Source organism: Lepidochelys kempii, chromosome 8 (assembly GCF_965140265.1).
Source record: "Lepidochelys kempii isolate rLepKem1 chromosome 8, rLepKem1.hap2, whole genome shotgun sequence".
NCBI lineage: Eukaryota > Metazoa > Chordata > Testudines > Cheloniidae > Lepidochelys > Lepidochelys kempii.
The window spans coordinates 37,172,278-37,185,005 of record NC_133263.1 but is presented as its reverse complement, the minus strand read 5'-3'; the positions used below and the strand labels follow the sequence as shown (position 1 = coordinate 37,185,005).

At 55.4% G+C, this 12,728-nt stretch overlaps 1 protein-coding gene across 1 annotated transcript; it reads left to right on the top strand.

Moving 5' to 3' along the window:
- Nucleotides 1-6,046: 6,046 nt before the first annotated feature.
- SRA1 (steroid receptor RNA activator 1) lies at nt 6,047-12,261 on the top strand. Its single transcript, XM_073356079.1, has 5 exons — nt 6,047-6,147; nt 7,573-7,698; nt 10,381-10,595; nt 11,317-11,425; nt 11,806-12,261. The coding sequence occupies exons 1-5, from the start codon at nt 6,102-6,104 to the stop codon at nt 11,997-11,999; spliced, it is 690 nt and encodes a 229-aa protein (XP_073212180.1). The 5' UTR covers nt 6,047-6,101; the 3' UTR covers nt 12,000-12,261.
- The last annotated feature ends 467 nt before the right edge of the window (nt 12,262-12,728 follow it).

The following is a 12,728-nucleotide window of genomic DNA, read 5'->3' as shown; positions in this document are numbered from 1 at the left end:
GGTGGATCACAAGGGACGTTTCACCAACATCAACGTGGGATGGCCGGGAAAGGTGCATGATGCTCGCATCTTCAGGAACTCTGGTCTGTTTCAAAAGCTGCAGGAAGGGACTTTATTCCCAGACCAGAAAATAACTGTTGGGGATGTTGAAATGCCTATATGTATCCTTGGGGACCCAGCCTACCCCTTAATGCCATGGCTCATGAAGCTGTACACAGGCAGCCTGGACAGTAGTCAGGAGCTGTTCAACTACAGGCTGAGCAAGTGCAGAATGGTGGTAGAATGTGCATTTGGACGTTTAAAGGCGCGCTGGCGCAGTTTACTGACTCGCTTAGACCTCAGCGAAACCAATATTCCCACTGTTATTACTGCTTGCTGTGTGCTCCACAATATCTGTGAGAGTAAGGGGGAGACGTTTATGGTGGGGTGGGAGGTTGAGGCAAATCGCCTGGCTGCTGGTTACGCGCAGCCAGACACCAGGGCGGTTAGAAGAGCACAGGAGGGCGCGGTATGCATCAGAGAAGCTTTGAAAACCAGTTTCATGACTGGCCAGGCTACGGTGTGAAAGTTCTGTTTGTTTCTCCTTGATGAAACCCCCCGCCCCTTGGTTCACTCTACTTCCCTGTAAGCTAACCACCCTCCCCTCCTCCCTTCAATCACCGCTTGCAGAGGCAATAAAGTCATTGTTGCTTCACATTCATGCATTCTTTATTCATTCATCACACAAATAGGGGGATGACTACCAAGGTATCCCAGGAGGGGTGGTGGAGGAGGGAAGGAAAATGCCACACAGCACTTTAAGCACAGCACTTTAAAAGTTTACAACTTTAAAATTTATTGAATGACAGCCTTCTTTTTTTTGGGCAATCCTCTGTGGTGGAGTGGCTGGTTGGCCGGAGGCCCCCCCACCGCGTTCTTGGGCGTCTGGGTGTGGAGGCTATGGAACTTGGGGAGGAGGGCGGTTGGTTACAGAGGGGCAGCAGTGGCAGTCTGTGCTCCAGCTGCCTTTGCTGCAGCTCAACCATACACTGGAGCATACTGGTTTGGTCCTGCAGCAGCCTCAGCATTGAATCCTGCCTCCTCTCATCATGCTGCCGCCACATTTGAGCTTCAGCCCTGTCTTCAGCCCACCACTTACTCTCTTCAGCCCTCCACCTCTCCTCCCGGTCATTTTGTGCTTTCCTGCACTCTGACATTATTTGCCTCCACGCATTCATCTGTGCTCTGTCAGTGTGGGAGGACAGCATGAGCTCGGAGAACATTTCATTGCGAGTGCGTTTTTTTTTCTTTCTAAGCTTCACTAGCCTCTGGGAAGGAGAAGATCCTGTGATCATTGAAACACATGCAGCTGGTGGAGAAAAAAAAAGGGACAGCGGTATTTAAAAAGACACATTTTATAAAACAGTGGCTACACTCTTTCAGGGTAAACCTTGCTGTTAACATTACATACATAGCACATGTGCTTTCGTTACAAGGTCGCATTTTGCCTCCTCCCACCGCGTGACTACCCCCTCAACCTTCCCCCCTCCCTGTGGCTAACAGCGGGGAACATTTCTGTTTAGCCACAGGCAAACAGCCCAGCAGGAATGGGCTCCTCTGAGTGTCCCCTGAAGAAAAGCACTCTATTTCAACCAGGTGACCATGAATTATATCTCACTCTCCTGAGGATAACACAGAGAGATAAAGAACGGATGTTGTTTGAATGCCAGCAAACATACACTGCAATGCTTTGTTCTACAGTGATTCCCGAGTACGTGTTACTGGCCTGGAGTGGTAAAGTGTCCTACCATGAAGGACGAAATAAGGCTGCCCTCCCCAGAAACCTTTTGCAAAGGCTTTAGGACTACATCTAGGAGAACCGCAAATGCCAGGGCAAAGTAATCCTTTCATATGCTTGCTTTTAAACCATGTATAGCATTTTAAAAGGTACACTCACCAGAGGTCCCTTCTCCGCCTGCTGGGTCCAGGAGGCAGCCTTGGGTGGGTTCGGGGGGTACTGGCTCCAGGTCTAGGGTGAGAAACAGTTCCTGGCTGTCGGGAAAACCGGTTTCTCCGCTTGCTTGCTGTGAGCTATCTACAACCTCCTCCTCCTCATCATCTTCTTCGTCCCAAAAACCTGCTTCCGTATTGCCTCCATCTCCATTGAAGGAGTCAAACAACACGGCTGGGGTAGTGGTGGCTGAACCCCCTAAAATGGCATGCAGCTCATCATAGAAGCGGCATGTTTGGGGCTCTGACCCAGAGCGGCTGTTCGCCTCTCTGGTTTTCTGGTAGGCTTGCCTCAGTTCCTTCAGTTTCACGCGGCACTGCTTCGGGTCCCTGTTATGGCCTCTGTCCTTCATGCCCTGGGAGATTTTCACAAAGGTTTTGGCATTTCGAAAACTGGAACGGAGTTCTGATAGCACGGATTCCTCTCCCCAAACAGCGATCAGATCCCGTACCTCCCGTTCGGTCCATGCTGGAGCTCTTTTGCGATTCTGGGACTCCATCATGGTCACCTGTGCTGATGAGCTCTGCATGGTCACCTGCAGCTTGCCATGCTGGCCAAACAGGAAATGAGATTCAAAAGTTTGCGGTTCTTTTCCTGTCTACCTGGCCAGTGCATCTGAGTTGAGAGTGCTGTCCAGAGCGGTCAGAATGGAGCACTCTGGGATAGCTCCCGGAGGCCAATACCATCGAATTGTGTCCACAGTACCCCAAATTCGAGCCGGGAACGTCGATTTAAGGGCTAATCCACTTGTCAGGGGTGGAGTAAGGAAATCGATTTTAAGAGCCCTTTAAGTCGAAATAAAGGGCTTCACTGTGTGGACGGGTGCAGGTTTAAATCGATTTAACGCTGCTAAATTCGACCTAAAGTCCTAGTGTAGACCAGGGCTAAGTCGAAATAAAGGGCTTAATTGTGTGGACGGGTGCAGGTTTACATCGATTTAACGCTGCTAAATTCGACCTAAAGTCCTAGTGTAGACCAGGGCTCAATCCCCTCTCCTAATCCTGCCTCCAGCTGCTTGACATTCCTGACCAGTCAATTTCCTCCCTCTGCTCAGACCTGGCCACCCCCTACTCCGATTTGTCCCCTTTGCCCCTTTTAAACTCCTCTCAAAAGCAGTCAGCAGAATTTTACCGCTGATAAGGGCAGGGGGAAGGGCTGTGGCTTCAGCAGGTGAAGCGGCGCATGCTCATTACACCTCAGGTGCACATTCCTCATACTGAGAATGAGGGGCGATCAGCAGGTTATCTCAAGTGCTTATATATGAATGCACAAAGCCTTGGAAACAAGCAGGAAGAACTGGAGGTCCTGGTGATGTCAAGAAATTATGACATGATTGGAATAACAGAGACTTGGTGGGATAACTCACATGACTGGAGTACTGTCATGGATGGTTATAAACTGTTCAGGAAGGACAGGCAGGGCAGAAAAGGTGGGGGAGTAGCACTGTATGTAAGGGAGCAGTATGACTGCTCAGAGCTCCGGTACAAAACTGCAGAAAAACCTGAGTGTCTCTGGATTAAGTTTAGAAGTGTGAGCAACAAGAGTGATGTAGTGGTGGGAGTCTGCTATAGACCACCAGACCAGGGGGATGAGGTGGATGAAGCTTTCTTCCGGCAGCTCGCAGAAGCTACTAGATTGCATGCCCTGGTTCTCATGGGTGACTTTTAATTTAAGGGAACGGATGGGTAGGATCCCCTGGGGGACTAACATGAAGGGGAAAGGAGTCCAGGAGAGCTGGCTGTATTTCAAGGAATCCCTGTTGAGGTTACAGGGACAAACCATCCCGATGTGTCGAAAGAATAGTAAATATGGCAGGCGACCAGCTTGGCTTAACGGTGAAATCCTAGCGGATCTTAAACATAAAAAAGAAGCTTACAAGAAGTGGAAGATTGGACATATGACCAGGGAAGAGTATAAAAATATTGCTCGGGCATGTAGGAATGAAATCAGGAGGGCCAAATCGCACCTGGAGCTGCAGCTAGCGAGAGATGTCAAGAGTAACAAGAAGGGTTTCTTCAGGTATGTTGGCAACAAGAAGAAAGCCAAGGAATGTGTGGGCCCCTTAATGAATGAGGGAGGCAACCTAGTGAAAGAGGATGTGGAAAAAGCTAATGTACTCAATGCTTTTTTTGCCTCTGTCTTCACTAACAAGGTCAGCTCCCAGACTGCTGCGCTGGGCATCACAACATGGGGAATAGCTGGCCAGCCCTCTGTGGAGAAAGAGGTGGTTAGGGACTATTTAGAAAAGCTGGATGTGCACAAGTCCATGGGGCCGGACGAGTTGCATCCGAGAGTGCTAAAGGAATTGGCGGCTGTGATTGCAGAGCCATTGGCCATTATCTTTGAAAACTCGTGGCGAACGGGGGAAGTCCCGGATGACTGGAAAAAGGCTAATGTAGTGCCAATCTTTAAAAAAGGGAAGAAGGAGGATCCTGGGAACTACAGGCCAGTCAGCCTCACCTCAGTCCCCGGAAAAATCATGGAGTAGGTCCTCAAAGAATCAATCCTGATGCATTTACATGAGAGGAAAGTGATCAGGAACAGTCAGCATGGATTCACCAAGGGAAGGTCATGCCTGACTAATCTAATCGCCTTCTATGATGAGATTACTGGTTCTGTGGATGAAGGGAAAGCAGTGGATGTATTGTTTCTTGACTTTAGCAAAGCTTTTGACACGGTCTCCCACAGTATTCTTGTCAGCAAGTTAAAGAAGTATGGGCTGGATGAATGCACTATAAGGTGGGTAGAAAGTTGGCTAGATTGTCGGGCTCAACGGGTAGTGATCAATGGCTCCATGTCTAGTTGGCAGCCGGTGTCAAGTGGAGTGCCCCAGGGGTCGGTCCTGGGGCCGGTTTTGTTCAATATCTTCATAAATGATCTGGAGGATGGTGTGGATTGCACTCTCAGCAAATTTGCGGATGATACTAAACTGCGAGGAGTGGTAGATACGCTGGAGGGGAGGGATAGGTTACAGAGGGACCTAGACAAATTGGAGGATTGGGCCAAAAGGAATCTGATGAGGTTCAATAAGGATAAGTGCAGGGTCCTGCACTTAGGACGGAAGAACCCAATGCACCGCTACAGACTAGGGACCGAATGGCTAGGCAGCAGTTCTGCGGAAAAGGACCTAGGGGTGACAGTGGACGAGAAGCTGGATATGAGTCAGCAGTGTGCCCTTGTTGCCAAGAAGGCCAATGGCATTTTGGGATGTATAAGTAGGAGCATAGCGAGCAGATCGAGGGACGTGATCGTCCCCCTCTATTCGACATTGGTGAGGCCTCATCTGGAGTACTGTGTCCAGTTTTGGGCCCCACACTACAAGAAGGATGTGGATAAATTGGAGAGAGTCCAGCGAAGGGCAACAAAAATGGTTAGGGGTCTGGAACACATGACTTATGAGGAGAGGCTGAGGGAACTAGGATTGTGTAGTCTGCAGAAGAGAAGAATGAGGGGGGATTTGATAGCTGCTTTCAACTACCTGAGAGGTGGTTCCAGAGAGGATGGCTCTAGACTATTCTCAGTGGTAGAAGAGGACAGGACAAGGAGTAATGGTCTCAAGTTGCAGTGGGGGAGGTTTAGGTTGGATATTAGGAAAAACTTTTTCACTAAGAGGGTGGTGAAACACTGGAATGAGTTACCTAGGGAGGTGGTAGAATCTCCTTCCTTAGAGGTTTTTAAGGTCAGGCTTGACAAAGCCCTGGCTGGGATGATTTAACTGGGAATTGGTCCTGCTTTGAGCAGGGGGTTGGACTAGATGACCTTCAGGGGTCCCTTCCAACCCTGATATTCTATGATTCTATGATTCCAAGGGGAGTAATTTAATAGCTGCAGGGGCAGGAGTCCCAGCACTGCCCACGCGGGTCAGTGCAGTAAAGCCCCGGCTCTGGAGAGCCCCCAGCGGCGGAGGCAGCACCCGAGCTCTGACCGCGGCTCCCCGAGACCCCGCCGATCACAGGGGGTCGCTCCTGGCCCGTCCGGCCCCGCTGGAAGCTCCGCCCAGCGCGGCTCAGCCACCCCGCGTGAGCCGCCGCCACCACGCTCCAGTCCGGCGGCGGGGCCGGGCACTCAGCACCTCCCAGGCCACGCCCCAATTCGGAAGGGGCGGGGTCTCATGCCCGGCCGTGACGTGGCGATGGCGGAACTTTACGTGAAACCGGGTGAGGGCGCCGGGCTGGGCAAGTGGGGACGTTCCGCGACCCTGGCCTGAGGGAGGGGAAGTCCTGGGCCCTCCTGTCTGAGGCGGGGGAGCCCTGGCTCCTCCTCTTGTCATGGGGCCTGGAGGAAGCCCCGGCCCCCCCCCTTCCTGTCCTGGGGGCGGGAGGAGCGGAAGCCCCGGCTCCCCCCTTGTGTCTTGGGGCCTGGGGGGGGAGGAGGGGAAGCCCCGGCTCCCCCCTTGTGTCTTGGGGCCTGGGGCGGGGAGAGGAGGGGAAGCCCCGGCTCCCCCCTTGTGTCTTGGGGCCTGGGGCGGGGAGAGGAGGGGAAGCCCCGGCTCCCCCCTTGTGTCTTGGGGCCTGGGGCGGGGAGAGGAGGGGAAGCCCCGGCTCCCCCCTTGTGTCTTGGGGCCTGGGGCGGGGAGAGGAGGGGAAGCCCCGGCTTCCCCCTTGTGTCTTGGGGCCTGGGGCGGGGAGAGGAGGGGAAGCCCCGGCTCCCCCCTTGTGTCTTGGGGCCTGGGGCGGGGAGAGGAGGGGAAGCCCCGGCTCCCCCCTTGTGTCTTGGGGCCTGGGGCGGGGAGAGGAGGGGAAGCCCCGGCTCCCCCCTTGTGTCTTGGGGCCTGGGGCGGGGAGAGGAGGGGAAGCCCCGGCACCCCCCTTGTGTCTTGGGACCTGGGGCGGGGAGAGGAGGGGAAGCCCCGGCACCCCCCTTGTGTCTTGGGGCGGGGGGGGGGAGAGGAGGGGAAGCCCCGGCTCCCCCCTTGTGTCTTGGGGCGGGGGGGGGGGGAGAGGAGGGGAAGCCCCGGCTCCCCCCTTGTGTCTTGGGGCGGGGGGGGGGGGGGAGAGGAGGGGAAGCCCCGGCTCCCCCCTTGTGTCTTGGGGCGGGGGGGGGGGGAGAGGAGGGGAAGCCCCTGCTCCCCCCTTGTGTCTTGGGGCCTGGGGCGGGGAGAGGAGGGGAAGCCCCGGCTCCCCCCTTGTGTCTTGGGGCCTGGGGCGGGGAGAGGAGGGGAAGCCCCGGCTCCCCCCTTGTGTCTTGGGACCTGGGGCGGGGAGAGGAGGGGAAGCCCCGGCTCCCCCCTTGTGTCTTGGGACCTGGGGCGGGGAGAGGAGGGGAAGCCCCGGCACCCCCCTTGTGTCTTGGGGCGGGGGGGGGGGAGAGGAGGGGAAGCCCCGGCTCCCCCCTTGTGTCTTGGGACCTGGGGCGGGGAGAGGAGGGGAAGCCCCGGCACCCCCCTTGTGTCTTGGGACCTGGGGCGGGGAGAGGAGGGGAAGCCCCGGCTCCCCCCTTGTGTCTTGGGGCCGGAGGGGGGAGAGGGGGGGAAGCCCCGGCTCCCCCCTTGTGTCTTGGGGCTGGGGGGGGGGAGAGGAGGGGAAGCCCTGGCGCTGGCCATTGTGTAGTGCCAGTAATTGGTGCCATTTATGTCTCCCCAGGAAACAAGGAGCGCGGCTGGAACGATCCCCCTCAGTTTTCCTATGGGCTGCAGCTCCAGTGTAGTGGCCCGAAGCGCACCCCCCTCGCACGCAGGGTCCCCGGCCTGGCCCATGGAGCCCCCCAAGGTTAGAATTGCCGCATACATTGCCCTGCAGCCGGTGGGCCCATGCTGGGGGTGGCAAAGCCCATCAGGGATGCTGAGTTAAGCCCAGTCTCTAACTCAAAGTCCCCTTCAGAGGGCTCTCTGCAGAGGAGGATTTCCCCCTTCTGTGCCCCCATAAGCACGGGTGTGGGGAATCCGTGGTAGCCTGCCCCTCTCCTCTGAGGCCTCAGGCTAAGGCTCTTGGGCTCATCACTGTCTCATGCTTTGCTGTAGCTCCTGTGGGACCTGCCTGTCTAGGGTCATGCAGATGTCACACTGACAGATCCCGGTCACCAGTGGGCAGGATCGAACTGGGGAGCTCTGGAGCTTAGTGCATGAGCCTCTACAGCAGGGGTGGGCAAACTTTTTGGTCCGAGGGCTACATCTGGGTATGGAAATTTTATGATGGACCATGAATGCTCATGAAATTGTGGTTGGGGTACAGGAGGAGATGAAGGCTCTGGCGGGGGGTGTGGGCTCTGGGGTGGTGCCAGAAATGAGGAGTTCAGGGTATGGGAGGGGGCTCCAGGCTGGGGCAGGGGGTTGGGGTGTAGGTAGGGGGGTTCCAGGTGGGGGTTCAGGCTCTGGGGTGGGGCTGGGGGTGAGGGGTTTGCGGTCCAGGAGGGTGCTTTGGGTTGGGATTGAGGGGTTTGGAGGGTGATCAGGGCAGGGGGTTGGGACCTGGCAGGGGGCAGGCTCTGGGCGGCGCTTACCTCAAGCAGCTCCTGGAAGCAGTGACATGTACCCCCTCCAGCTCCTACATGAAGGTGTGACCAGGTGGCTCTAGTCTGTGCGCTGCCCTGTCTGTAGGCACCGTCCCTGCAGCTCCCATTGGTCGCATTTCCTGGCCAATGGGAGCTGCAGGGGCGGTGCTTGAGGCGGGGGCAGTGCACGGAGCCCCCTGACTACCCCTAAACATAGGAGCCGGAGGTGGGACATACTGCTACTTCTGGGACCTGCGGCATGTGCGCCCAGAGCAGCTCCCGACCCCGCTCCCTGGCTGGAGTGCAGGAGCAGGGAAAGCCCCAGATGTGGCCCACGGGCTGTAGTTTGCCCACCCCTGCTCTACTGCATGAGCTAAAATCCAGCTGGCTGTTAGCTCAGGCTGTAGAGCAGGCTCATTTTATCTCTCTTTAAGTGGTCTCGGTGCCACAAGATGGGACAGAGCACCACACCCAGAAGGTGTGTGGGTTACACAGAGACCAACCAGCACCTGAGGGAGGCTTTGGGGAAAACAAACAATCCTTTGCGCCCTGGATTTTGTTTCAACTCAGCTGTCAGTCATGTTATCTTCTGTACGTGGCAGCATGAGCCAGTGCTTACGGCTCAAGTCCCAGTCCTGTGCTTTAGGGTGTAGCCTGGTCTTACTTGTGTGTGGTGTGACCACTTCCCCCAGCCTCTGCAGCAGGGGTGGGCAAACTTTTTGGTCTGAGGGCCAAATCTGGGTATGGAAATTGTATGGTGGGCCATGAATGCTCATGAAATTGGGGTTGGGGTGCAGGAGGGGGTGATGGCTCTGGGGTGGGTCCAGAAATGAGGAGTTCAGGGTATGGGAGGGGGCTCCAGGTTGGGGCAGGGGGTTGGGGTGTACCAGCTGAGGGTTCAGGCTCTGGGGTGGGGCTGGGGATGAGGGCTTCCCTCCTATCCACTGGGGATAATGAGAGGTGGCTGCAGCATAATTCATTTGCTTTGAGAGCTGCAGACAGTGCTACTGATGTGGGTGGGTAATTCATCCTTCTAGGAAGGAATGCCTCAGTAGATTTTGCTGCCCAAATCCAGCAGGAGGCCCGACCCCAGCCTGGGCGCTCATTACCTCCTTTCCCCTCTGGCTAACAGGCAACCCTCTAGCTTTGCTGGGTGACTTAGCATTTACAGGTATTTCCCTGAGGTCAGTTCTGCTCATGCCCTCCCAGTGAGGGACAGATTCACTCTGCACCCAGCACTGTTTTCCTCTGCCACCCCAAGGACAAGTTTGGGGAAGCGGGCACTTTATGCTGCCCTGCCCTCCCCTCATCTGCAGAGAAGGGAGGTGCTCGCTGTAATGTGACCACCTGCTTCTCAGAAGCTGGGCTGAGACCTCAACCCATGCCATGTAGGGCACAAGAGCAGTTATCACGTGAAAATGCCTGCTAGTCCCTGCTGACCTGGACAGATCTCAGCTGGGGCCCTGAAGCTGGCAGGTCCATTCCCAGTGCCCTGAGACATCCAGCCCCCTGGTACGGCCAGTAGTACAAACAGTGGAAGGGGTTCTTCTGAACTGCAGCTCTGGGGATGTCTGCACTGTAGGAAAAACCAATGGCACTGCGTCTGAGCCCAGGTCAACTGACTCAGGCTCGTAGTGTGAGAGGCTAATAACAGCAGTGTAGACATTCCCACTTGGGCTGGAGCCTCTACGCTGTTATTAGCCCCACGCTGATGCAGGCTCTGACACTGGCTGCTGTGGGGTTTTCTTTGCAGTGTAGACGTACCCTCTGCTAACTAGGCTGGCTTGGCTTGTTGCGCTGGGCACAGTGAGTCCAGTGTTCTGCTCTGAATGCTTTCCACCTCAGGCCGCCAGAGCTTGGAGCACAGCACCCTCACGTGGTGGGCTGAGCAGGTGGGATTTTGGGTGGCTTGGACTGGACTATTACAGTGGCTGTTGACTCCATAATGTTTGTGTTTTCAGCCCCTACTCCAGCGAATTCTGCTCCTCCCGTGCTGCCAGTAGTCTTACCCTCAAAACCCGTGGGGCCGCCCCCTCTTGCTATGGTCAGCCCTGCTCTGAGGCCGGACACTGTGAAGCAGGTTGCGAGCCTGGCTAAGGAGGAGTGCGAGGTGAATGTAGAGGATGTTCTAGCCCCTCTGAATGAGACTCTGAGCATGTGCAGGAATGCTGTGCAGGTGAGGATTGCTGCTGTGCCCAGTGGCATTGCCAGTGACTCTTTCCACAAAAATGAGGAGTCCGGTGGCACCTTAAAGACTAACAGATTTATTTGGGCATAAGCTTTCATGGGTAAAAAACCCACTTCTTCAGATGCATGGAATGAAAATTACAGATGCAGGCATAAATATATATTGGCACATGAAGAGAAGGGAGTTACCTTACAAGTGAAGAACCAGTGTTGAAGGCCAATTCAGTGAGGATGGATGTGGTCCACGCCCAATAATTGAGGAGGAGGTGTCAATACCAAGAGAGGGAAAATTGCTTTTGTAATGAGCCAGCCACTCCCAGTTCCTATTCAAGCCCAGATTGATGGTGTTAAGTTTGCAAATGATCTGCAGTTTCCTCTTTCCACAGACACAGATGTCGAGCCCTGTACCCTGCTCTCTCTGCTGCTGATTGTCCGCCTCAGGGTGTGTGCAGCCAGGGAAGGGCCCATTGAATGGGGGTGTTTGTTCTCTGTGGCATTACAGGGGCCCGCCATTCCCAAGTTGTCCCTCTGCATCCTGCTGCCTGAGAGGAGGATGTGAAGGCTCAGCTCGCTGGGTGCAGGTGGTTCTGACGGGTCCCCTTCTCAGAGCTCTTCTCTACTTTAGCGCTAGCAGGGGGTGTGTGGTGGGGGCTCTGGCTCAAGGCTTTCTGGTGGCAGTTCTTCACTAAGGCTCCTCTCTGGACTTCCAGAAACAGGTTTGTGATGACATCAGCAGACGCCTCGCTGTGTTTCGGGAGCTGTGGCTCCAGGGAAAGCTGTCTGCCCCTGTGAGGAAGAGGATGAATATCCTGGTTCAGGGTGAGAGGGGCAAAGGGGCGCCAGGGAGCTGTGACCCACTCTAGGGAGGGGGCCAACTTTGCATCTCCCAGGGGTTCTGCACTGCGGCCTACATGCATTCCTTTCCTGGCTCCCCATCTCCTCTCAGCACTCAGCGCTGCTTCCATGTCCCTCACCTGTCAGCATGAGGCCCATTTGTGCCCTGTCATGTCCCCCTCTGTCCGACTGTAGTGCTCCCATCCCTGTGGTATCTAGGCACAACTCTTCTCCCAGCTGGAATCCCAGTGGGTCCAGCGGCTGTGGATGGAGCTCATACTCAGCTCAGAGCCTTTTTTACTCCCCCCATCCACCTGAGAGGTTCATGGGCCACTAACAGGGGCTGCTCTCTCCTTGCCTCCTAGAGCTCCAGCGGCGGCACTGGGATGTGGCTGATGAAATCCATCGCTCGCTCATGGTGGACCATGTCAATGAAGTCAGTCAATGGCTGGTGGGAATCAAACGGTTAATTGCTGAGGCAAGGAACTTGCCTCCTGGAGACTTGGTTGCAAATGATGAGCAGGGAGCTGGAGCTCAGCCAGCCAAAGAGGCCCTGTGAGCCATGGCAAAGCTGGGGGGAACTGAACTGCCTCCAGACCCCACTGTGTCCCCCAGAGGTGATGGAGCTCTTGGCCACTAGGAGCATTTCTCATCGCTGTAGCAGGAAAACAGGGGTTTCTGGCTTCTCCTGTGTCTCCCTGTCCTGCCTCTGCGTGATCCTGATTCAGGATTGGCTCCGCACCAAGGAGAGGCTTTCTTACCACCAATCGATCTCGGGGCAACTTGCTGCATGATACTGAATTAAAATTACTGTTCCAGTGTCCCATGCCTGTGTGAAAGCCCAGTGCCAGCCCTCATCTGGAACCTGCTGTGAGCAGGCTCCAGGGCAGAACAAGACAGGGGAGAGAGCTGCAGCTGGTGTGGACATGTGGTAGATAGTGCTATTCTTTCCCAGGCGTGTCGGGTGTGGGGATGGTGGAGCCCTGGGCTGTAATGACAGGTCAGTCAGATGCTGGGCGTGGAGATCAGCGCTCAGCCCTTCCCATGCCCAGAAGAGGAGCTGGATGATGTTTTTTGGCCCAAGATTGATCAAAAATGCAGTTTTTGTCAACCCAAACAAGGTTCCTTCCCCCCAGCCCAGTAGTTAGGGCATCAGCTGGGCTGTAAGAGACCCAAGTTCAAATCCCTGCTCTGGAAAAGACCCAAAACAGTCTTTTTTAATTCACAGCAAATTCTGAAGTGTCAGTATTGGCTCAACCCAAACCCAATGTTTTTGAACCAGCAGTGC